The sequence below is a fragment of the Dreissena polymorpha genome, chromosome 6 (genome assembly GCF_020536995.1).
Source record: "Dreissena polymorpha isolate Duluth1 chromosome 6, UMN_Dpol_1.0, whole genome shotgun sequence".
Classification (NCBI taxonomy): Eukaryota; Metazoa; Mollusca; class Bivalvia; order Myida; family Dreissenidae; genus Dreissena; species Dreissena polymorpha.
This window is the reverse complement of record NC_068360.1, coordinates 48,639,953-48,667,825: the sequence shown is the minus strand read 5'-3', so window position 1 is coordinate 48,667,825 and position 27,873 is coordinate 48,639,953. Positions and strand designations below refer to the sequence as shown.

The window sequence follows — 27,873 nt, the reverse complement described above, 5'->3', positions numbered from 1 at the left end:
CACAGAAAACTAAACATCTACCTATTTGAGAGCAACAGTGCACTTTTCAGAACAAGAGGGTCATGATGGCCCTGAATCGCTCACCTGTCTAACCTTGCTACATCAACTTAAATTCTATCAGACTATGGCTAGCTATATCATGAAGTACAAATGGGCCAAATTTCAGGACCATAGCTAAAGTATCACAAAAATGATTCAATCGAAGTTAATGGTCAAAATTATTTTTGGTAACTTGGCATGACTGTGAGTTACATACATAATCTTTGTTGAATATTGCATCTTATTTAGGTCATTTTAAATCAAACATAATGCAGAATAAAATGAGATGTAACACATCATCTCGAAAGAATCCCAAAACGTTAACGGCTTACCTTCTTCACATAGTACACTAAAATATAAATAAACTAAATATATTAGTATATTAAGTATTGAAATCTCTCATTCACAGAACATATAGTATAAATAATTCCTTTATCAACTTGATAACTCATATAGTTCATATAAATAAATTAAGTTGCACAAGTGGTCAAATATTGAAGGTCATCAAAATGCATAAGTTCATTTTTAGGAATTTAGTTGAATTATATATATTTCCAACCCAGATTCAATCAAGATAAACATTCTGACTAAATTTCATAAAGATCTGATAAACTGTGACCTCTATCGCCTACAGGAAGTTTTACTATGATTTGACCAGATGACCTACTTTATGACCTCAGATGACCCATATACAATCCCAAGCCAGATTTCACCAATTAAAACATTTTGACAAAATTTCATTCAGACGTGATGAAAACTGTGACCTCTTTCATCTACACAAGGTATCACTAAAATTGGACCGGTGACCTTATTTTTGACCCCAGATGACCCATATATGATCAAAAATTAGATATTATCAAGATAAACATTCTGACCATATTTCATCAAGATCCGATGAAAACTATGACCTCTATTGTCTACACAATGTTTTTCTATGATTTGAGCTAGTTACATAGTTTCTGATCCCAGATGACCCAAATACAATCCCAATCCAGATTTCATCAAGATAAACATTCTGACAAAATTTCATAAAGATATGATGGAAACTGTGACATCTATTGTTTACACAAGGTTTTTCTATGATTTGACCTAGAAACCTAGTTTTTGACCCCAGATGACCGAAATACAATCCCAACCCAGATTTCATCAAGATTAACATTCTAGCCAAAGTTTATTAAGATTGGATGAAAACTGTGACCTCTACTGTCTACACAAGTTTTTTTTACACTTTGACTTAGTAACCTAGTTTTTTACCCTAGATGACCCAAATTCGATCACAACCCAAATTTTATGAAGACAAACATTCTGACCATATTTCATTAAGGTCTGATGAAAACTGTAACCTCTATTGTCTTCACAAGGTTTTTCTATGATTTGACCTAGTGACCTAGTTTCTGACCCCAGATGACCCAAATACAATCCCAATCTAGATTTCATCAAGATAAATATTCTGACCAAATTTCATAAAGATTTGATGAAAACTGTGACATCTATTGTCTACACAAGTTGTGTTTTTTATTTGACCTAGTGACCTATTTTTTGACCCCAGATGACCCAAATACATTCCCAACCCAGATTTTATCAAGATAAACATTCTGACCAAATTTCATAAAGATTGGATGAAAACTGTGACCTCTACTGTCTACTCAAACACATTGTTGACAGGCATGCATGCCGGACATCACACAATCACATGAGCTCACTGTATCACTTCATTACAGGTGAGCTTACAAAAACGATACATGCCATTCAGCTTGGGGGAGGGTTTTCTGTATCCATGGAAAATTCCTATTTCATTGTTTGTGCCTGGCAATTTCCCACAGGATAAAAAAACATCTACCTGTTGGAAAGCAACAGTCATTTTTCAGGACATAAATGATACATGCAATTTAGCTTGGGGGACGGTTTCTAAAACCATGGAATATTCCTATTTCATTTTTTGTGCATGGAAATGTCCTACATAATTTACAGCAAACAAACAGCTACCTATTTCAAAGCAACAGCCATTTTTCAGAACATAAATGATATATGTTATTAAGCTGGGGGACGGTTTCTACAGCCATGGAAAATTCCTAATTCATTTTTTGCTTGTTGCAATTTCCTACAAAGGATACGAGTAAATCTTGTCTTCATCATTCCCGGCTTGAAGCTTGGTATACAGTTTGGATCGCCGTCCCAAAATATTATGTTCACTATATCATTTCCTATGTGGCGCTTTCGTTCCACCTGCAAAATGTAATATGAAGAGGAAATCGAAAATTGTTTGGCTCAAAATGTAATATGAAAAGTAATTTGAAGACAATATATATTAAAAAACTTTTTGGGGAACAATATTTGTTACATATTATGTTACATTAACACATTAATTGAGCCTTGTTCTTAGACAAAGGGGCTTCATGCATGTGTGTAAAGTGTTGTCCCAGATTAGCCTATGCAGTCTGCACAGGCTTATCAGGGACCACACTTTCAACTCAAACTGGTTTTTTGCTTAGAAGAGACGTTCTTTAAACACAAGATCCCACAAGGTGTCTTCCATTAATAGCCTATGTGGACTGCACAGGGGCTAATCTGGAATGACACTTTATGTGCATGCGTTAAGCCCCATTTTCCAAAACTGAGGCTCACTTATCTTTCCCAAGATTCCAATGAAGGCAAAATTGGAACAAGAGCACCGCCTTGCGGGTGCAGACCGCTCATCTATTTTTCTTTTTAAAGGTGAAGGGACCTATCTCAATTTCAATCACAAAGGAGAGTGGGGTCGAGTGGAGAGGGGTGTATAGTGTGGGGGTGTGGTCATTTATTACATTATCTTACAAAAAATGAAGAAAAAAAAAATATGTTTTTTTTGGCGGGGGGGGGGGGGGGATTCTTGGAAAGTATTTCAAAAATAGAATAATAAAAATAAATATTTGTGTTTTTTAACCAAGTTTCAAAAAAAAAAAAAAAAAAAAAAAAAAAAAAAATATGTGAGGGTGTGGTGGTCATTTATTAGATGATCTTTAAAAAAAAAAAATGGCGGGGGGATTCTGGGGGGGGGGATCGTGGGGGATGGTTTGGGTGGAGTCTATTGTGGTATGTCAGGTAAGAGTGGTTTTGTCAAAGTATCAATCAAATCTAATCATAAATAAATAAGTTATGGCAATTTTAGAAAAAATTAATAATTTGACCTTGAGAGTCAAGGTCATTCAAAGGTCAAGGTAAAATTCCACTTGCAAGGTACAGTACCCTCATGATAGCATGAAAGTATTTGAAGTTTGAAAGCAATAGCCTTGATACTTAAGAAGTAAAGTGGATCTAAACACATAATTTAACCATATATTTAAAGTTACTAAGTCAAAAAAGGGCCATAATTCCGTAAAAATGACAACCAGAGTTATGCAACTGGTCCTTTACTGTCCCCTTATGATAGTTTGCGAGTGTTCCAAGTATGAAAGCAATATCTATGATACTTTAGTGGTAAAGTGGACCAAAATACAAAAATTAACCAAATTTTCATTTTTCTAAGTATAAAGGGCCCATAATTCCGTCAAAATGCCAGTCAGAGTTACATAACTTTGCCTGCACAGTCCCCTTATGATAGTTAGTAAGTGTTGCAAGTATGAAAGCAATATCTTTGATACTTAAGGAATAAAATGGACCTAAACACAAAACTTAACCAAAATTGTCAATCAAAAGGGCACATAATTCTGTCAAAATGCACGCCAGAGTTATCTTACTTTGCCTGCCCAGTCCCCTTATGATAGTAAGTAAGTGTACCAAGTTTGAATGCAATAGCATTGATACTTTATGAGAAATGTGGACCTAAACGCAAAACTTAACCGGACGCCGACGCTGACGCCAAGGTGATGACAATAGCTCATAATTAAAAAAAAATTAAAATAGATGAGCTAAAATATAAACTTGCAAACTTGTTTGGGCAAAATATTTTAGCATTTTCTGTTTTGCTGAGAGATTAATAATCTTTCCTGTGGTGCTGTACCTGTTGTTTGTTGTCTGTGGAGTATGGCAGCATGGTTGAGACATGAAACATGATCTCGTGTCCCTCGTACACCGTGTACACCGTCTCAGCACCTGTGGTATTGGCTGTAAACATAGAGCACCATGTTATCCCTTTACCACTCAGATACACACCTTGTAGTTGCTGAGAAAATATCATGATTTTTTGTACTAGATTCAAGTCTTAACCCTTTGCATGCTGGGAAATTTGTCGTCTGCTAAAATGTTGTCTGCTGAATTTCTAAAATTAGCATTTTCTTCGATTTGTTTTCAAAGAATACTATCAGAATAGCAAACAGTTTGGATCCAGATGAGACGCCACAGAACGTGGCGTCTCATCTGGATCCAAACTGTTTGCAAAGGCCTTCAAAATTGGGTTCCAGCACTGAAAGGGTTAAAGGCTTCATTTTTAACCCTAAGATACTGATGAGAAACAAACAGCATAAAACCTGAACAGACTGCGAGTTACTCCCAGGCTATTCTGGTTTTATGCTGTTTGCACATAGCAATTTTCACTTTGCTTTTGAGTATGAAAGGGTTATCCAATTGGAGTTAAAATAAGACATGCAAGTTAGAAAATAAGTTATTTTGGTGCTTTTCCACTTATCCAGTTGTTTATGTACTTGTGTATTATATAGAGGATATTTGTTCGATTCGATGGAATATCTATCTTATTTCGCGAGTGATCATATAAAATATCTATTTTTTATGATCACAAGTGAATTAAAATCGATATTCCAGTGAATCCAACAAATTTTAATTTTATTTTATGCTTTTGCACTGGTATTTTTAGATTGTAAAAGAGTTTAACTGGATTTCGCTGAATTTATGACGTCATTTTGTCAAAAAAATGACGTCATTTCACAGGAAAACAGTGAAAAATATCAATATTTTTCACTGTTGTTTTTCACTGTTTAAAACCATGAAATATCAGTTTTATTTCACTGATATTTCTCTATAAACCACAGGAAAGCAGAAAATCAATTCTGTTTTATCGTATCAATACTTTTGGTGTAATAAGCACACTTAAATTTACATGACTTTGTCATTATAATTGATTGTGTTTTAAATCAACAAAACAAACAAAATATCAAACGAGCCAAGCTTAATGAAACTTAGAATTGTTTAGCCTTGTAATCTATTTTCATATGTCTAGTACACAGCATGAAATCATGACAGTAATGCTAATTTTATGCTACATGCATATATAATTCTATGAAGCGCAATGTTAATGACAGTTTGTTGCAAGCCATCTTAATCTGCTACTGACTGTTTTGCTGTTTGTACTCATTTCTGCATGCTCACGCCACTGATGTCAATCCCATTTCTGTGGGTTCATACCATATCAGCCAAAATGGCAGGATTCATATTGAATTCACAATCCACATGGTAATGGAAAAGTAGGAACTAACTTTTTTTAAATTTATTTGATTCTGATATTTTAAGTAAATTAATAAAATATTTGATATCCATGAGTAACTTATAATTGCAATAACAAAAGAATTTAATAAAAAAAGTGTTATGTGACTATGTATGACTATGTAATATTATAAAATGTGTTTGCTGTATTTTCAGCTCACCTTTCACATCCAGTCCAGCTTTGAATTTGTCCCAGCCTTTTAACTTGATACGGTCCCCCAATAGCTTCAGAAAACGCTCAAATTGGTCACTCCCGGTTTCTGAAATTTAGTAAAAATATTATTTGTTTAATGAATTTTCCCAGCAAGGCTGAAAAAGCTGTGCATTATTTATTAGATATAAGTAGTTGTTACTTTATTATTGTTTTAAATTACGAAAATATAACTTTAACCACCTCAACAATTCAAAATAAAAGGGGGAGTTAGTTAAAATAATTACCACGGTTGAGCCACATTATAATATAAATGTCCCAAACTGACTTTGACCAATACACAAACACGCACAATCCTAAGGTTTTGTCCAAATTAATTAACTATATAATTATGAGAGAAATAAAAAACATGTCATCAAATTGTAATTTAAAATGCAAAAATTTGCAGAAATAACAACTGCAATATTTGTCACTCACCGTTGCTAAAGAAATCGTCATCTGAAGACTGCCCTTCTTTGGCATATAACACCCCAAACTTGAAATTCACCGAACCCTAAAATAACAACGTAGTTAAATACTTGAACTGGGGGACAGGTTTATTGTTGGTGATATACATAAAAGAAATATCAAGTACATATATGTAAACATATAGTCAAACTGCACACTAGTGTACGTAGATACAACTTATACTTAAGATAAGATCCTAAGTGTCATCACATAGCATCAATCTATTGAACCATTGAAATATGTACAATACATACTTTGCTTACAGTTCAAAAGGGAACAAATAAATAAATACCAAAAGTATGTTACATGTGTAGTTATAAAATAGCTCTTCTGATATATTTTGCTATTTTTATCTGCTAGCAAAATATCTATTGCTGACAGTTGCTATGGTAAAGTGGATTGGTGTCTACTCTTAAATAATATCTCGGACAGCATTCACTGCAATGGTTTAATGATTTTTTTCCCCCCTTCAGGTCGCAGGTTTATACGTTTAATTGTACTTATTTTAGCTTGATTGCAATTAGAGCAAAAGGCTTATTGAAACACTCTTGAGTCCATTTCATGGGTAGAACCAGTACTTGGTGTCTTTACAGGAGATCTAACAAAGTTTCCTGTGTATGATCCCCACTGAGCGACAATTCTCAATCTTTAAGACATATACTGGCTCTTCTCAAGAAATATACTTAAGTGTTTCTGCGAGCCCAAGCCTTCCAATTGTCATGTAGTCATTGAAACACAATAAACGTTGACAAGTCCATTTCAGTTTTCATTGCGATTTATTTTTTGCTGATTAAATTCAAACACATCCTTTTCCGATGTCCGTAAAATAGATGATAACAGCAAGACCCTTAAAGGAACTCGCCCGCGACAACAAGAAATGTTAACCTCCTTGTACAGTGGTCTAGTGTGTACTGTCTTGCTTCTCTAATACCAAAAGTGACTGTTTCTACACCCATTTAACACTAGACAGTTGTATGGAATACAATAGGTAAGATGCTAAACTTAAACAGGGAAAGTCTAGCTTATTAATTGAGTAATGCAATAATAAATTGCATTGTGGCCTATCTGCTTGACAGTACATGGAGAAGTTGGCTAGGTAAACAAATTAATAACTTGCAATAAGGCCTTGCCAATAATTTGTTGTTTTTGTAAACATAAGGCCACACCATAAAATTGTTCTTTTTGTAAATAAATGATTTTTCAAATGTTCAATGGATAATGTTCAAATATTCGTTACATTACACAATGCCATTGAGCTGCATTAAATAGGTTACAAATAAAGCACTATGTACTGGAGATGGACTCTTAAGACTGCTGTCACTTATTTTTCTACTACAGATATACACTTTCATGCACATATGGTTATTCCTTTTTCTACTACAGATATACACTTTCATGCACATATGGTTATTTCTTTTTCTACTACAGATATACACTTTCATGCACATATGGTTATTCCTTTTTCTACTACAGATATACACTTTCATGCACATATGGTTATTCCTTTTTCTACTACAGATATACACTTTCATGCACATATGGTTATTTCTTTTTCTACTACAGATATACACTTTCATGCACATATGGTTATTCCTTTTTCTACTACAGATATACACTTTCATGCACATATGGTTATTTCTTTTTCTACTACAGATATACACTTTCATGCACATGTGGTTATTTCTTTTTCTACTACAGATATACACTTTCATGCACATATGGTTATTCCTTTTTCTACTACAGATATACACTTTCATGCACATATGGTTATTCCTTTTTCTACTACAGATATACACTATCATGCACATATGGTTATTCCTTTTTCTACTACAGATATACACTTTCATGCACATATGGTTATTCCTTTTTCTACTACAGATATACACTTTCATGCACATATGGTTATTCCTTTTTCTACTACAGATATACACTTTCATGCACATATGGTTATTCCTTTTTCTACTACAGATATACACTTTCATGCACATATGGTTATATCTTTTTCTACTACAGATATACACTTTCATGCACATATGGTTATTCCTTTTTCTACTACAGATATACACTTTCATGCACATATGGTTATTCCTTTTTCTACTACAGATATACACTTTCATGCACATATGGTTATTCCTTTTTCTACTACAGATATACACTTTCATGCACATATGGTTATTCCTTTTTCTACTACAGATATACACGTTCATGCACATATGGTTATTCCATATCTGGAATGAGTCTCTCACAAACTTTCATATTCACACAACTGAACTAAACTTATTTTCAATAGCATGCACTTTTATAGTTCTCTGTTCTTAACTCCAAATATTTCATCAGAGCATAGACGCATCACAAAAGTGCGTTCAGCCAGTCCATGCAAACAGCCCTTTTGTTTACGTTTAATACATATTTAATGCAAATCTTGCAATAGGTCCGGCAAAGTGTCTAGAATTCAAACAATCTGCTGCTGGAAGAATTCTGCCATCAAGCCGAGACGATGAAATGTAAATACTTTTCTGAGATATTGGGCAGAAGGTTTAATAAGGTAATACGTATTGTCGGGAATAATACAGGCAACGAGAGGCTGCAAGTGTGTCAAGATTTTACACGTCAATGTGCTTTCTAGAGCAATAACTAGTTTTTTTTCCAGATTTGAATAGGTGACCCATTTTTTTACCGCACCTGAACCAGATTTAAACTGGGCCTAGATATTGTCAAGATAAATATTCTGATAAAGTTTTATCATGATTAAGTCATAAATGTGACTTCTAGAGAGCTAAAACTGTGTTTTTTAAGATTTGACAAAGTGTTTGGCCACATATGACCCAAAGTGGCCTAGAAAAAGTCAAGAAAACATTTGTAATAAGTTTTATGAAGATTAACTATTAACCACTTAGATACATATTTAAATGCAATTGTAGTCCCTTTGAAAGTTAAACTTAATTAAAGGCCTTTCTTACTAGATCTAAGTTTTAAAGTTTTCAAGTCCAACACTTAGATACTGATGAGCAGCAAACAGCATAAAACCTGAACAGACTGCGAGTTACTCGCTGGCTCTACTGGTTTTATGCTGTTTGCACATAGCCATTTTCACTTTGCTTCTGAGTGGGAAAGGGTTAAGCAATTATATTATGTGTTCCCAAGGAAGATTGTCAGTCCCAAATTAGCACTGAAACTGAATATTTTATCAAAAAGTCATGTACACAAATATTTGAATGGGTTTATATAATTAAGAACCAAGCTTTTACAAATGCCAATACTTCCTATTTTGAAGCTTACGCTACTTTGTCCCAATTCGGCTGGTACAGGTACATGTCTGAATTTGGCAAAGAAAATCACATTAAGCTAACTAGAACATAAATCCCAGCCCACTTACCTCTTGCTCCTCTAGCACCAGTATTTCTTTCTGTATTTCAGGGTTGAAGATTTCCTTTGGCCCCTTTTCTACCCGGTCCATGTCAAGGTGACCCAGAATGCCCTTGACCGTCTGTGGCTTGCTGGGGTTGTATGGCAGACAGATCTTCTTAGCACCCTAGAAGAGGAAAAGTGATTGTGCCTAGAAATGGCATGGTTATATTTGGACTGGCTACAAATGGCATGGTTATATCTAGGACTGGCTAGAAATGGCATGGTTATACCTAGGTCTGACTAGAATTGGCATGGCTATACATAGGGCTGGCTAGAAATGGCATGGTTATACCTAGGACTGACTAGAAATGGCATGGTTATACATAGGGCTGGCTAGAAATGGCATGGTTATACCTAGGAAAGACTAGAAATGGCATGGTTATTCATACGGCTGGCTAGAAATCGCATGGTTTTACCTAGGACTGACTAGAAATGGCATGGTTATACATAGGGCTGGCTAGAAATATCATAGTCATACCAAGGGCTGGCTAGAAATGGCATGGTTATAATTAGGACTGACTAGAAATGGCATGGTTATACAAAGGGCTGGCTAGAAATGGCATGGTTATACCAAGGGCTGGCTAGAAATGGCATGGTTATACATGTACCTAGGACTTACTAGAAATGGCATGGTTATACATAGGGCTGGCTAGAAATGGCATGGTTATGCCTAGGACTGACTAGAAATGGCATGGTTATACATAGGGCTGGCTAGGAATGGCATGGTTATACCTAGGACTGACTAGACATGGCATGGTTATACATAGGGCTGGCTAGAAATGGCATGCTTATGCATAGGGCTGGCTAGAAATGGCATGGTTATACCTAGGACTGACTAGAAATGGCATGGTTATACATAGGGCTGGCTAGAAATTGAATGGTTATACATAGAGCTGGCTAGAAATGGCTGGCTAGAAATGGCATGGTTATACTTAGGACTGGCTAGAAATTGAATGGTTATACCTAGGACTGACTAGAATTGGCATGGTTATAGATAGGGCTGGCTAGAAATTGAATGGTTATACCTAGGATTAGCTAGAAATGACCTTGTTATACACAAGGCTGATGGGGCATATTTTTTGGCATGTATAGTAAGTAGATCTCAGCATCCTAGAATCAGAACAGTTATGCTGTACTATCATTATTTTTTAGTGGAACTTTTTTTTCATTGATTTTTGGGGTTTATCAATCCACAAAGTTTAACAAACATTTTATTTTCAAAAATGAGAAATTATTGAATGTATTTGTTCACTTAAGCCATTTTTTGCAAAACCATTACATGTCATTCCAATGAATATAAATGTTGTAACAGTATCTAGAAATGGAACAATTAACATTGGAACATTTTTTTTATTAAACTTGAAATTGTAATTTGTACCAAATAAATTTACTTGTGATTTCAGATTGTTAAAATTCTGATATTAAAACATTCTTATGAATGTCTGACACCAAATAAAATTGTGTATGAGCTACCACACCTATCGAACTGAACTGAACTCGAACAAAAATTCTAATACATGTACTACAAGGATTTTAGCAGCACAATATTTCTGGAATGATAAATCTCCTAAAAGAACTCTGTGAGATAATTCCTGAGAAAAATTCAATCAAGTCCGCACATTTTCTGTACTAATGATTCTGAGAAGGATCATAAAAATCTTGGAAAATCCCATCATGACATTGCAAGAGTAATTTTGAAGGAGTGCCTGACATTGTTACGACACTTTTTTCCTACCATTTTTGGAGTGGGGCCAGGTCTCTTTGGATCGTGAAAAATGCCTTGTTTTGGCTTAAATTGGGAAATAAGTGTAATTGTTTTCAGGCTAACAAATGCTTTAAACTTGAGAATAAAAGTGATTTTAATAATACATTTACTAAGGTTAAACTTAAAAGCTGGACAGGAGATGAACAAAATATTAGGACTTTCAAAACAGCATTTTTTTTAACTTTAATAGGGAATTTGTGGGTGCCATTTGGGCAAAAATAAACTTTTTTTTCAATTGGGAATGGGCCTTCTACAGGGAAAAATTTGAACGAAAACAATACTGGAGGAGCCTTGAAAATCACCTTCATGGGACCTGCATGTGAGAGGGTAATCAGGGACCTGCATGTGAGAGGGTAATGGGACCTGCATGTGAGAAGGTAATGGGACCTGCATGTGAGAGGGTAATGGGACCTGCATGTGAGAGGGTAATGGGACCTGCATGTGAGAGGGTAATGGGACCTGCATGTGAGAGGGTAATTGGACCTGCATGTGAGAGGGTAATGGGACCTGCATGTGAGAGGGTAATGGGACCTGCATGTGAGAAGGTAATGAGACCTGCATGTGAGAGGTTAATGGGACCTGCATGTGAGAGGGTAATGGGGCCTGCATGTGAGAGGGTAATGGGACCTGCATGTGAAAGGGTAATGGAACCTGCATGTGAGAGGGTAATGGGACCTGCATGTGAGAGGGTAATGGGACCTGCATGTGAAAGGGTAATGGAACCTGCATGTGAGAGGGTAATCAGGGACCTGCATGTGAGAGGGTAATGGAACCTGCATGTGAAAGGGTAATGGGACCTGCATGTGAAAGGGTAATGGAACCTGCATGTGAGAGGGTAATGGGACCTGCATGTGAGAGGGTAATTTACATAAACTATTTCCCACCATCTGAAAATGGGAGGTATATAACCCTTTACCGCTTTAAGATATGTATTTTAATGTATTTGTAGTCCCAAAGAAAGTTAAATTTCATTAAATACCTTTATTACTTAATTGATATCCAACCCTTATAATTATACTGATGAGCAGCAAACAACATAATACCATAAAACAGCCTGCGAGTTACTCGTCATTTTCACTTTGCTTCTTATGGGTGAAATGATTAATATTCCCTATTCAAATTTTAATTACGAAATGAGAAAATGTTTTGATTCAAATAATTTACGAGACTGTCTTACGTGAGTTGAGAAAAATACAACAACTTGAGAACAAACATCATTCTGATGCTTTCTCATACAAAACAGTGCATGTCATTGTTTTATATGCATTTTTGTTCTATTCTGTCATATACTTCCAATATCAAAAGCAATTTCCACATTGATTTAATAAAGAGTGATGTATTTTTATCATTAAATTTTGCAATTTTGTATTATGTAAGCCACAGGCATTTATAGGTGCTATATTGGAAACCAGCAGAAACACTCTGTTAATACTATTGCAATAAATCTTGCATTTTAACTCATGAGTGACATGCGGAAATTGAAAAATGTGGGCTACTGCAACAGAATAAGGAACTTTATGGCTTCATTCCTGACAATATTCTTTAGGCATGCTGAGGAATTCAATAAAATTAATAAGATCCCAAACTATCACGTAATGAGATCTGCTAGAGTGAAGCTCAATTGAAACAATTTGCTCCAAGCTGTGGGAAAACAGGGCTTAATGCATGTGTATAAAGCGTCTTATCCCAGATTCGCCTTTGCATAATAATCTATTTTTGGATATGAAGTGTCTTAAAGATTCTGAGATATAATGACCCTATCTCTGTTGAATTCCCCTCATGAAGCTGTATTATGAAGTCTTGGAGGACCAAAACCATTTCCAGCACACAATAAAGATAAGGTATTAGAACATAAAGAACTGCAGAGCAGAGTTTCCAATCTCGTTAATTGCCTTTCAAGAAGCAAAGACCGCAATTTATTCTTTCCCCTGAATGAGGATGGCACAATAAAGAAACAAGTTGCGACTGAATTTTCATTAAAAGCTTTAATCTGAAGTGCAGATGGCTCTTCAGACAAATACAAAATTCTGCAATATCAGGCATTTCACACCAGAACAAATGGTTATTTGTGCTATAAGGTGAAAAACAAAGACTTTCTGAACAAGTTTAAACCAGCAATAACTGCTTTGAAAATGCATTGTAAATGTAAAACTAGTATTGATTCTGTTGAAAAATAGTTTTACATTTGAACAACACTATTTTATACACTATCAATTCTGCAAACTCATCTCTTTTTCGAACTGTTTTTCATTTTTCAATTTTGTTTCTACTTTATTTAAGTAAAATAGAAAAATTAAGTTTGAATTTACTAATTTTTAATTCATCTCTATTTAAAATGTATTTAACTATAATTTAATTGAAATAAAAAATGTTCACCCTAATTTCCTTACTTTAATTGAACTCTCTTTCGAACTATAATTTAAGTCCCATCAATTTTCCCTACACATTATAATTTGTGTAGTATTGTGACCTTTACAACTAATAATCTGTGTTTGTATTGTGACCTTTACCTCTAATAATTTGTGTTGTATTGTGACCTTTACACATTATAATCTGCTTTGTATTGTGACCTTTACATCTAATAATCTGCGTTGAATTGCAACCTTTACACCTAATTATCCCTGTTGTATTGTGATCTTTACACCTAATAATCAGTGTTGTATTGTAACCTTACACCTTATAATTTGTTTTGTATTTTGACCTGTACACTTAATAATCAGTGTTGTATTGCAACCTTTACACCTTTTAATCAGTGTTGTATTGTGACCTGTACACCTAACAATTCATGTTGTATTATGACCTGTACACCTTATAATATTTGTGTATTGTGACCTTTACACCTAATAATCTGTGTTGCATTGTAACCCTTACACCTTATAATCTGTGTTGTATTGCCACTTTACCTGTTGTATTGTGACCTTTACACCTAATAATCCGTGTTGTATTGGGACCTTCACACCTAATAATCTGTGTTGTATTGTGACCTTTACACCTAATAATCTGTGTTGCATTGTGACCTTTTCACCTTATCATCTGTGTTTTATTGTTAAGTGTCACCTGGCACAAGGTGTCTTCCAGAAGTGTGGGGGCATGAGTAACATATCTCTTTTTGTTTTCCAATAATATTTGTCAAATATGCATATAAAACAAAATTGTTTTGCAAAATGTATTGAATTGTACAGTCTCTACAATAGTATTTACATATGTACCTATGGTCAAATGACTTACCGCATGGCATTTTATTCTGTATGTTTTATTTAGTACAACATAGAGCATCGCTATTTCAAACCTTTCTGCATGTTGTCAAACTGTTGTCCTCATAAAATTGAATGTTTATATAATATTTCTCTGCAGATGTTCCCTTCCAACAAATTGCATATAAAATGATTAGAAACAACAGCTTGCTTGAATTTACAAGAAAACACATTTATTTTGGTTTTACAACCAAAAAAAAATTCTTGTTTGGCAGATGTTAGTGTAGCAGCCATGGATCCCTACAGACAAAGATGGATTAAATAATTTAAACGTGAATAGCTTTGAACGATTGTTGGCTAAAAAAAAGAGTGAATAATATTTTATTAAGTTTTATGAGATTAATATCAGATTAATTTAAGGGAAAGCACCTGTCTGCAGAATAATGTTTGAAAAATAGTTCTGTTTACAAATAATTATTTGCCCTCTTTAAATGAAACAATTATTACAAGCTGGTATTATTTTACTTCGTAAAAACTTACACGAAAGCAATTTTCAGCCCTTCATAATAAAATATAATTCATGTCAATAACATGTTCTAAATAATATTATTAGATGACATCAGACCCAGAATAAGGCCATGACAAGAACTAAATAATGCATAAGCTAAATTGAAGCACACCTTACAGCAAATAAGTAGCTTAGTTGTCTTAACGCTTTCTCCCATAAGAAGGGAAGTGAAAATGGCTTTTACAACCAGCATAAAACCAGAACAGCCTGCGAGTAAATCACAGTCTGTACAGGTTTAATGCTGTTTGCTGCTCATCAGTATTTAAGGGTTGGAAATGAAGCCTACAAAACTTGAATGTAGTAATAAAGGTCTTTAATTAAAATTAATTTTCTAAGGGACTACAAATGCGTCAAAATATGTATCTTAGTTGTTAAGGGTTAAATACGTATCTAAGGGGTAAAGGGTTAAACACACCTTTGTTCAGATAACCTACCACTTTTTTCCATCAACAGTTGCCTTCTTTATGTTCAGATAACCGTCTGGCAACAAACTTTTTATGGTACAATAAGAAATACTTGATTGTTAGAGAATCACAAGACACATTCTCAGTCATACCAGATAACTTTGCCATAACGCAGTAATTTTAGTTGATGTGTTGCAAGTGAGAATATAGTCAAACATGTAACTAAATTTTTTAGTTAACCCTTTGCATGCTGGGAAATTTGTAGTCTGCTAAAATGTCATCTGCTGAATTTCTAAAATCAGCATTTTCTAAGATTTTTTTCAAAGAATACTATCAGAATAGCAAACAGTTTGGATCCTGATGAGACGCCACGTTCTGTGGCGTCTCATCTGGATCCAAACTGTTTGCAAAGGCCTTCAAAATTTGGTTCCAGCGCTTAAAGAGCTTTTTACTAGGTGCATGTTTCTTTTTGGTGATTTGTATTATTTATTATTTCTATATCAAGTCTGAAAACTAATGGGTAAATATTGAATTCCTTCTTTATATGACTTCTAAGAATGAAGAAAAATGTGTCTGCTTTTTTATAGAAGATGTACTAAGAAGATGAAGGGTTTGAAACAAATCTTCTTTTCAAGTGCTCATGACATAATTATAAACACATAAAACGTAAAAAATATTAATGTTAACTCCAACAATCCAGAGTCATGGTGATCATATTTCATTACATCCGTAAACATGGGGGTTAAAAGTAGAAAAACAGGTTATTGCCCTATTGTGTTGTGTTATTAACAAGACTATTGCCAAGCAATATAATTAAGTTTCCCTACCATCTCCACCATTGTCAGATTATTTTTTTTGATTTGTTGCCATATTAACCAGAATTTCTGATGTAGGAACAACATGAAATGACGCGCATAATGTCCATATTGCCATCTATCCATGTTTCAAGTTTCATGAAAAAATATGAAGAACTTTTAAAAGTTATCGCAAGATCCAGAAGTGTGACAGACAGATTAAAAGACGCACAGAGCGCAAACCAAAAGTCCCCTCCAGTGAAACCGGTAGGGGACAATTATCGCTGGCTCTGCACGAATAAACACACTTTATGCTTTTCTAAGCCTTAAATAATGATAGAACAGTGTCATGTCATTATCTATATATACTAATCACAAATTGTCCAAAATTCTAAAAAATGTTCGGGAGACTAAAAGATGTCTAATTACACCCATTTGTGTTTGATCTATAGTGGCAGAATGATCTTTCTTTTAGAAATATCCTGAAAGTATGGTTACCATTATTGCCATGGTCACCCATGGTCAGAGACACAATAATGCTAGTCATTAAATTCTATTTTGCAACTGTTGGTAGAAATAATTATTAAGTCTTTAGTAGGATTTCAGGATATTCAAGGGTGTGAACTACTTTATTGCTTCGGGTTACAAAGCACTAACTTTTAAAACCCCCCAATTCTTGGCCCTGTCAACATTTTTAGCCTGAACAGCATTTAAGTCAAGATTGATTGTAATACAGGTATCTGTATTTTTATGAAATTGTTTTACCCTAAAAAAAGTCTGATATTTGTTCAATATGCATTTTTAATTGTCTTTAATTTAAACAAGAGCTGTCTCCATCGGAAGACATATGCCCCCAAAAAATGCTTTGTCGAAACCTAAACACAGATTTCGAAACCTAAACGCAGACCCTAAGTTCAAGGTCAAGGTCAAATGGGTCAAAATTTGTGGTCATATGGAAAGGCCTTGTCCATATACACATGCATACCAAATATGAAGGTTACATCTGAAGGGACATAGAAGTTATGAGCATTTTCGAAACCTAAACGCAGTTTTCGAAACCTACACGCGGACCCTAAGTTCAAGGTCAAATTCAAAGGGGTCAAAATTTGTGTGCGTATTGAAAGGCCTTGTCTTTATACACATGCATACCAAATATGAAGATAACATCTGAAGGGACATAGAAGTTATGAGCATTTTTCAAAACCTTAACGCAAAAGTGTGATGCACAGATGGACAGACAGACAGACAGACGGACCGACAGACAGTGCCACTGCTATATGCAACCCTACCGGGAGCATAAAAAAAAGAATTCAAGACATACTATCATAATTCATAGGAATGAGGCCATCTTTTTTACGAAAGAGTCTTTCACTTTTTCACCCAAAATTAAGCATGAAGAATATACTAAATCTATACTGAAACTGTTTTAGCCCTTCCCCCATAAGAAACAAACTGAAAATTGCTTTTGCAACCAGCATAAAACCTGAACAGTCTAGGTGTGAGTAACTTGCAGTCTGTTCAGGTTTTATGCTGTTTGCTGCTCATCTGTAACTTAGGGTTGGAAATAAAGCCTTTAAAACTTCAATTCAGTAAGAAAGGTATTTAATTAAATGTAACTTTCTTAGGGACAACAAATGCTTCAATTAACGTATCTAAGTGGTAAAGGGGAAGAATAACGATTTCCCTTACAATAATATGACTGGATGGCATGGAAAACATAAATGTTAGGTCGCAGTGGTGTATAATGATGACTGCCTTAGAGCAACAAGGAAGTCATGTGTTCGATCCCCACCATGGGAGTGTTCTTCACCAAAGACACCAAGTACTGGTTCTACACAGGAAATGGACTTGAGAGCATTTCAATAAGCCTGAGGCTTTTGATGCAATCAAGCTTAAAATAAATAGTTTTGAACTAAACTAACATTTAAATCCAAAAAAAAATTAAACTGTCTACACAAAAGCGAAAATAAACTCAAAGTACAGGAAATGATAGATACCTTAGTTCACATGTTACATTGTTCACTTATGTAAAGTGAGGTATTTTCATTTGTAAGGTATAGTTAGGTAAGAAATCTGTGGGAACAGTTATAAACGACATCATTACACAATATTTAATTATGTGTTACATTTTAACATGTTCAGAAGAGACTGAAGTACAAGCAATGACAATGTCAACAGTTTCTGTTGTTATTCTGTCCACATTAACCCATTTATGCCTAGTGTCTAGAAAAAAGGCCTTGGCAAACAGCGTAGAACCAGATGAGACGCCACATGATGTAAGAAATATTCTAAATATAGAAATAAATATACTAGACATTCCTAATTTTGGAAATAAATTGATCCAATTTAGAAGGATGGGAGAGTCCACTAGGCATAAATGGGTTATTGAAAACAAACCTCTAAAAAGAATCAAAACACACAATATAAGAACAGCTTGATTTAATTTCCTGGTGCAAAAAATGTTTCTTCAGATGAAATAAACACAAAGAAAACCATAAAAAAGCAATAAAACCTGAACACACCACCACATCCACATAAACGTGCCAGCGCTTTCCTAGATTTAAACCAATAAAATTGTTTACAGCAAATTATTGTCCTCTCTTACAAAGTACGCTCACACCTGACGCTATAGAAACGAGTCGTTCCTTGGGCGACCAGTATATACATGAGTGTAAAGTGCAATCCCAGATAACACTTTCCACTTCCTTTTCCACTCAGAAGCAAAGTGAAAATGGCTGTTTGCAAACAGCATAAAACCAGAACAGCCTGCAAGTAACTCGCTGTCTGTTCAGGGTTTATGCTGTTTGCTGCTCATCAGAGTGAGAAATGAAGCCTTGAAAACTTGAATCTAGTAAGAAAGGCCTTTAATTAAAATTTACTTTCTAAGGGACTACAAATGAGTGAAAATACGTATCTAAGTGGTAAAGGGTTAAATACGTATCTAAGTGGTAAAGGGTTAAATACGTATCTAAGTGGTAAAGTGTTAAATACATATCTAAGTGGTAAAGGGTTAAATACGTATCTAAGTGGTAAAGAGTTAAATACATATTTAAGTGGTAAAAGGTTAAATACATATCTAAGTGGTAAAGGGTTAAATAGGAATCTAAGTGGTAAAGGGTTAAATACATATCTAAGTGGTAAAGGGTTAAATAAGTATCTAAGTGGTAAAGGGTTAAGACACGTTTTCCCAGAACAAGGCTCATAAAAGCAGTGGAAAGAATAGTGCTATATACTTGTCTTGTTATGACAAAACAGGGCTTAATGCATGTGCATAAAGTGTCGTCCCAGATTAGCCTGTGCAGTCCGCACAGGCTAATCAGGGACGACACGTTCCACTTTTATGACATTTTTCGTTAAAATGAAGTCTCTTCTTAGCAAAAATCCAATTTAAGCAGAAAGTGTCATCCCTGATTAGCCTGTGCGGACTGCACAGGCTAATCTGGGACGACACTTACGCACATGCATTAAGCCCAGTTTTCTCAGAACAAGGCTATTATATTCTAACGGTTCTTGTTTTGAGTTGTTTTCATTTTTTCTTTTACACTTTCTTCTTGAAAAAATGTTTTTATATGAATGAAACAAAGCGATATTGGCAACATATTGTTTCTGCATTTATTATGCATTAAATTCAAATTTATAACACTCTTGAAAATACACTTTGAGCAGAAAAATAAAGTTTTTGTTTTGCATTTTTCCTCACAGTATACACTGCAACGCCGATATATCGCGGACGGGTATATCGCGCTGTCCAATATATCGCACTTTGGCTATGGCTCCCAAAAATCCGACAAGCATGATCACTAAATGACATGTTTTAATATGAGAATTCCCTAACTTCGCTAAAAACCGGTTCTAGCTAGTATTAACACCCTATATTTCGCGGCCAACTATGCCACACAGTGAAGACATTCAATTAGTGACAGTGTTGTTTGCACACGGCTGGGGTTGTTTTTAACACTTAAGAAATAACCAATTAGTGTCATTGCAAAGGTAATAATGGCAGTTTACTGGTATATAAATCATTAAATTTCGCTACTGGTCATGAATTTCTTTGTCCTGATAAAAAAGCGTGCGAAAATCATTGTGGGTGTATTTATTTGTAAAATAAAAAATTTGTAGTGAAACATTGAGATAATTTAATTTCCATTAAAAGTTTCGTTGTAAATATCAAATTACAGTACAGCCAAAGCGGCACAAACATAATCCGCGGCTACGCCACGGCCAGATTATTAGTCCGCGGCGGCCGAATCGTGTGTTCACGCGGCGTATCGCCGTGGCACTCGGCATCGATCCGCGCAACGACGCCGAGTCTGTATAAACCACACGTACTTTCGCGGAGTAAATCCGCCGCATACGTACGCGGCGGATAGAGTGAAAAGATATCCACCTACATGTACATACATGTATGTGTAGCGTAGAATTAATTACGCGCAACTGTTTATGTTTCGTTCGATTATCATTATTAAATTTGTAATCCGAAACACACTTCCGAATTTTAATGCTAACGCGTCCTTTGGCAAATTCTAGCGTCAAATAAACAGTGCTAAAATATCCTTTGTTTCTTTGTTTCATAAAAAGCGCGCGAAAATTATGCAGACATGTAGAACGTCGTTTGGAAAGTTTGGGTGTATTTTGTGTTGTATAAATACATGAACATCACGTCAGGCGTAAATCGCGTGTTCAGTGGAGAAAAAAAAACGCCCCGATTAGACGTTATTTCATCTCTATAAATAGTAACAAATGCCAAAATGTATTTGATACTTAAGGAAATATCGAGAATGTTTGTGTATCGTAAATATTTACCAGCATTTGCTTTAAAACTGGAATATACGGGATTATCGGGTAATTAGTAGCGATATTAACTGTATAATATGAACAAAATAAAACGTGTTTATATACGCATATTCAAACAATAGTTATAATAAGCTGATAATAAACAAAACTACAAATACGTCGTCACCGTCTTGATTATTGATGTGGCTTCAAACTGCTAATTTTCTCAGCTAAAATATAATAGCGGAATCAACATGCAATTAATTTATAAATCCACCATATGCTGGAGCCTTGACCACTTGTATGTGCGAAAACATAATTACGTGACCTTGTTTATGTGTGAAATACATACGCTACGGGCGGGAAACAAACTTAATAATTGGCCAGACACATTAACTATGCTTACATGTATATGCTAATACAATCCGCGCACAATAAATTTATTATGATTTTAATTATTATTATAATTGTTCTTTCAAAATTTGTTAACTACATGTAACTAATAATAATAAAAAAAAAAAATTCATGATCGCATCGACTCGGCATCATGTCGCGGACCGCGGCATGCCTCGGCGGACAGATGCGAAGTTTCGCGGCGAAATGCGACTTGCCGCCGCATACTGACGCGGCTTCAACGACTGACGCGGCATCGACTCGTTTCGCCTTGCCGCTGCGGATCGAGAAATACGTTTGTTCCGCTTTGGCTGTACTGTAAGTACCAGGGTATCTCTCGAATTATTTGGCATTGACATTTCCTCTTAATAAAATATAATTCAAACACGCTATATCGTTACGTTACGCTGTTTCAGTTCCTTCATAAGGACTATTTCATAAGGGTAAATTGGAATGTATGCATAATTATATTTTATACGTTTTTTACTGCACCGTATATAAAATGAAAACATTGCGAAAATTTGACAAAACATCCGCAATACAATTAAGTTAGACATTTCTCGAGTTATATCGCGCGCTGGATATATCCTGCTCGCGATCTTTGGACCCCACCAACCGCAATATATTGGCTTTGCAGTGTATACATCAATGCATTGAAGGTGCATTAAATTCTTTTGTTTAAAAACAACAACACTATACATAAAATAAGTATGCTTAAGTGCAAGTATTGTACATATGAAGTATATAAAGTGTAAATGGTTCACAAGTCCACACAGGGGCAGTTTTTCTTCATAAACCAAATTCATTTATAATCCTGTATGTGTGTGTAACAGTGAACATTTTATCTGTGTATCCCACTCAGATGCAAATAGAAAATGGCTATCTGCAAACAGCATAAAACCTGAACAGCCTGCGAGTAACTTGCAGTCTGTTCAGGTTTTATGCTGTTTGCCACTAATCAGTAACTAAGGGTTGGAAGTGAAGCCTTTAAAACTTGAATACATTAAGAAAGGTCTTTAACTAAATGTAACTTTCTTAGAGACTGCAAATATGTCAAAATACATATCTAAGATGTAAAGGGTTAACAAGGATTTCCTCCCACATTGCCATGGCCCTCAGGAGATGTTTTTGCTAACCCCATGTCCCTAACCCCACCACAAGCTCACTTCTGTTCCCTCACTCAGTGGTTGGAGTTTCCATAATTACCGTTTTGGTCCAGAGGATTGCTCTATACTGGGGTACGTTGTGATTGTTCGTATCCGTGACGACCACCGACAGCACATACACATCCTTCTCTGTGTCGATGTAAACATAGTTCTGATGTACTGGAATGGAAATGTGTTTTTTTTATAACAAATTTCTTATGCATTTATAAGTATTTGAGAATTTAACCCTTACCCACGTAGAAGCTAAGGGAAAATGACTCTGTGCAAACAGCATAAAACCAGAAAAGCCTGCGAGTAACTCACAGTCTGTTCAGGCTTTATGTTGTTTGCTGATCATCAGTATCTTAGGGTTGGAACTAAAACCTTTAAAACTTGAACTTAGAAAGAAAGGCGTTTAATTAGATTTAACTTTCTGAGGGACTACAAATGCGTTAAAACACGTATCTAAGTGGTAAAGTGTTAAAAGAGTCACCTCTCAGTCAGACTTGACCATGGAAAAGGAAGGATTACTTTTAATTCCACGCCAAAGGCATAGGGATATAGATCTATATTTGGAATTGTCCGTCCATCCGTCTGCTGTCACAAAATGTTGAAATTGGCGGGAGATATCATTATCCAATGAACTTGTTTTTTTGTTTTTATTTTCACTGGTTACAAGAATTTACATCTGTATAAAGTAAAATAATTCAGTCAGAAATGTGTCTCTTGAAGCAAAAAAGCAAACTCATCGCAAAAGACTACAACAATACCAACAGATGTGCCTTCCCATTATATGTAATATTAGCCACTCCAATGTTGAATGATATTTGTAATAAAAATTGTGAAGAAACATATAATGATGTTCTGCTGTAAATATTCTCAGCTTAAATCAACCTCAATAGCTATGCCACAAAAATATTGGACACAAGAACTTTAACAGTGCGAAATGCTTTTTTCTATTTTCCAAGAAAGCACTTGATGTAACACCTCAACGAATGGATTTGCCATTAAAAATACTGGACAAAAAACAAACATTTTAAGTGCTGCAAAAGGTTTTACGTCTTCTACTAAAGTTCTTGAAGTAAAATCTTATACACCTTAATAGATTTGTCATTAAATATATTGGACACAGAAACAATTGAGATGCGTAAAGTGTAATCCAAGATTAGCCTGGGCAATCCGCACGGGCTTATCAGGGCCAAAACTTTCTGCTTCTATGGTATTTTTCGTTTAAAGGAAGTCTCTTAGAGAAAATCCAGTCAAGGCCAAAAGTTACATGTTCCCTGCACCAGCTTATTGTGAATACACTTTATGCACTTGCATTAAACCTTGTTGTCTCAGTTTTTCATAGCTAGTCTCATATTAAGTGCAGTGTAATGCCTTACATTTCCCAAAAAAGTACTTGTAGTACCATCTTATCAACCTAAATAGGTTTGCCAATAAAAATGTCTGAAAATAAAACATTTAGCAGAAAATCCAGTCACGGAGGAAAGTGTTATTCCTGATCAATCGGTGCTAACTGCGCAGGCTAATCTGGGATAACACTTTATGCACAAGCATTGAACCCTGTCTTCTCAGAGCTTCTCATTTTAACTCTTTCCCACTTAGATACGACTATTTGTACGCATTTGTTGTCCCTTAGAAAGTTACATTTCATTAACCCTTACAGTGCTGGAACAGAATTTTGAAGGCCTTTGCAAACAGTTTGGATCCAGATGAGACGCCACAGAACGTGGCGTCTCATCTGGATCCAAACTGTTTGCTATTCTGATAGTATTCTTTGAAAAAAATTGAAGAAACTGCTAATTTTAGAAATTCAGCAGACGACATTTTAGCAGATGACAAATTACCCAGCATGCAAAGGGTTAAATACCTTTCTTACTAGATTCAAGTTTTAAGGCTTTATGTTCAACCCTTAGATACTATAATGAGCAGCAAACAGCTTACAATCTAAACAGACTGCGAGTTACTCTGTTCTGGTTTTATGCTGTTTGCACATAGCCATTTTCAGTTTGGTAGAATGTCTTACATTTTCCAAGAAAGTACTTGAAGTACCATCTAGTCTGGAACTCTGGATTCTCGAGATGAATGGGGCTGTTTAGGGGACTCCCAGGCTATAAGATAGAAATAAGAAAAATACTTGAAATATAACACAATTAGATTTGTATATCAATGTATGTTGACTGACTAGTATGACCATTATATTTGTGTACCTATCATGTAGCTGTACATGAAATACTTTGTTTATGACTTTTTTTACAGCTATATGAAAAGCTTTAATTGTATGTATGTAATTTTCTTTGTGTGTATGTAATATTCTACAGAGAAAATGAAATTTTGCACTGAAAAAAAAGAAGCGAGAAGGTTTACTAGTCTTGTTTGGAGTGCTTTTTTTACATAAATTGCCAGTAAATACTGGTTATACAGTCATCAACAAATGTTTGATGCATATAGATTCAATATTGCTATATGCAAACGGAGTCTCGTTCTACATTTGGGTACACTACATATTCTGCTTAAATAAGGCAGTTACTGGACTGATATCGGAAAAAGCACATGGCAACACTGAGAGCACAAGTTCACGTGTTGATGAATACCGGTATATTTAAATGTGTTTTTTTCAATCAAGCAGTTATTACCAATAACGGTACCTGTAAATCTATTTTCTATATTTTTTCTTTTTGCAAAAAATGGGCATAAAAAGTACACCAACTCATTTAATACAACTTAAGAGTTATTGCAGCCAGTGGTTGTCATAAATTTTGGCCGCTTTGAAGTAAAAATTCACAAGATAACTGTAACAAAAAACTGGACATTTTTCATAACAATTAAGGCAATCACCAACTAAAAGTCTCTTTTATCTCAGAGTTTCTCATGGCTGAACATGCCTTTGATCAGCAAGAAACCAGCCAATTAATGTAATGAATTAATTGATTAGCTACAGAAAAGGAGGCATTTCTTGCTTGATCACAACAACCAAGTCTCTAACACATATAGCTTCCCATTAAAATGTCAGTTCTGTGGGTCTGCATTAAATAGAGGATGTCTAACAATGGAAATACAAAATTAAGGCTTGCCTGATTTGATACGGTCATTTAAAGACATGAACTTGGAAATCGTTGCCTTTTCTGTACTGGAAAAAAACATGCAACCCTTTGTCTACTTAAAGAGATCATTATCAACAAACAAATCAATATTTTCATCAAAGATGTTCATAGTTGCAAATGTTATTTTGCTTGTTTGACTATAAACGTTTAGGGGAGGCGATATAGGAACTATGATTTTACATTCTTACCTCTTTAAAGCGTTTTAAGCAGTTTATGTTTACCAATCTGTGAATAAGTCCCTTTTATGACAAAACATTGTATGAAATTCACTCAATTTTTTTCCAACAACAATATAGTGTTTTCCTACCTCTTCAAAGCTCCGTTCTCCAGTTTCCACCCTAAACCTCCCGGCATTGAGAGGAGAGTCGTTGTCACTTGAATTCAACTGAAATAAGCGATTAAAGGAAGCATATATTATCTACTGAAACTGAAATAGAACAAGTAAATTCATTGAATTGATATCCCCTGCCAAACATATTGTGTTTATGGATTGGTGCAAATCCCTTAATTTACTGTATAATTATAAAAAAATAAGTGTAGGGTATATGTTTGTATGCATGACACTTTTCCTCATTGATATCTATCTATACACACATGAAATTTCATCTTTCGCATCATATATGAGATATAGCCTTGAAAAGTTACATCATTCAAAAACAACAGGGCAATAACTTTAAGCTTAGAAAGTGTATGGTTATGGTTCTTGTGCATCATGGCACCTCTTCCCATTGATAGCAATACACCCATGAAGTTTCATGTTGAAATATTGCATGGTATCTAAGATATAGCACTGAAAAGTTACATCAAATAAAAACAATAGCTGTTTGTAAAACATGCATGCCCCCCATATGGGCTGTCCGTTGTAGTGGCAGCCATAGTGTGAATACGTTTTTTGTCACTGTGACCTTGACCTTTGACCTAGTGACCTGAAAATCAATAGGGGTCATCTGCAAGTCATGATCAATGTACCTATGAAGTGTCATGATCCTAGGCAAAAGCGTTCTTGAGTTATCATCCGGAAACAATTTTACTGTTTCGGGTCACCGTGACCTTGACCTTTGACCTAGTGACCTGAAAATCAATATGGGTCATCTGCGAGTCATGATCAATGTACCTAGTAAATTTCATGATCCTAGGCTTAAGCGTTCTCAAGTTATCATCCAGAAACCATTTTACTATTTCGGGTCACCGTGACCTTGACCTTTGACCTAGTGACCTCAAAATCATTAGGGGTCATCTGCGAGTCAGGATCAATCTACCTATGAAGTTTCATGATCCTAGGCGTATGCGTTCTTGAGTTATCATCCCAAAACCCTTATACTATTTTGGGTCACCGTGACCTTGACCTTTGACCTAGTGACCTCAAAATCAATAGGGGTCATCTGCGAGTCATGATCTATCTAACGATGGAGTTTCATGAGCCTAGTGACCTCAAAATCAATAGGGGTCATCTGCAAGTCATGATCAATCTACCTATGAAGTTTCATGATCCTAGGCGTATGCGTTTTTGAGTTATCATTTGGTAACCATTTTACTATTTCGGGTCACCGTGACCTTTGACCTAGTTACCTCAAAATCAATAGGGGTCATCTGCGAGTCATGATCTATCTACCTATGACGTTTCATGATCCTAGGCGTATGCGTTCTTGAGTTATCATCCGGAAACCATTTTACTATTCTGGGTCACTGTGACCTTGACCTTTGACCTAGTGACCTCAAAATCAATAGGGGTCATCTGCCAGTCATGATCAATCTACCTATGAAGTTTCATGATCCTAGACCCAAGCGTTCTTGAGTTATCATCCGGAAACCACCGGGTGGACCGACCGACCGACAGACCGACATGTGCAAAGCAATATACCCCCTCTTCTTCGAAGGGGGGCATAAAAAACAAAGGGCAATAATTTAAATTTAAGAAAGCTAAGGATTATGGTTCTTAAGCATTGCACTTCTCCTCATTGATATATATACACTTATGACATTAATGTTGATATCTTTTATACTTCTGAGGTATAGCCCTAAAAAGTTTAGTGACAGACAGACTGACAGACAAACGAACCGACTTGAAACACAACAGGTTTTCTCACCAATTCTACAGAGCCATAATGCCGTCTACTGAATACCCCTCTTCGTGACGTAAGGTCAGACGCTGGTGAACTGAAAATAGACAAAGACAATATTTGAGCCTTATGTATGAACAAATAATCAGG

General features: G+C 35.3%; 1 protein-coding gene across 3 annotated transcripts in view; it reads right to left on the bottom strand.

The window, feature by feature from the left end:
- Window positions 1-27,873, bottom strand: part of LOC127833963 (GTPase-activating Rap/Ran-GAP domain-like protein 3) — a 270,432-nt gene that overhangs the window by 37,328 nt on the left and 205,231 nt on the right. For all 3 annotated transcript variants that reach the window (XR_008027702.1, XM_052359480.1, XM_052359481.1), the window contains exons 2-10: window positions 27,751-27,820; window positions 25,971-26,048; window positions 24,586-24,670; window positions 22,618-22,736; window positions 9,489-9,644; window positions 6,083-6,158; window positions 5,616-5,714; window positions 4,019-4,122; window positions 2,154-2,265 (exon numbers count right to left, since the gene is read on the bottom strand). Coding sequence is in view for 2 of the 3 variants with exons in the window: in XM_052359480.1 (XP_052215440.1) it covers window positions 2,154-2,265; window positions 4,019-4,122; window positions 5,616-5,714; window positions 6,083-6,158; window positions 9,489-9,644; window positions 22,618-22,736; window positions 24,586-24,670; window positions 25,971-26,048; window positions 27,751-27,820 (899 nt within the window). In the remaining variant the exon portion in view is untranslated. The remainder of the gene's footprint in view (window positions 1-2,153; window positions 2,266-4,018; window positions 4,123-5,615; window positions 5,715-6,082; window positions 6,159-9,488; window positions 9,645-22,617; window positions 22,737-24,585; window positions 24,671-25,970; window positions 26,049-27,750; window positions 27,821-27,873) is intronic.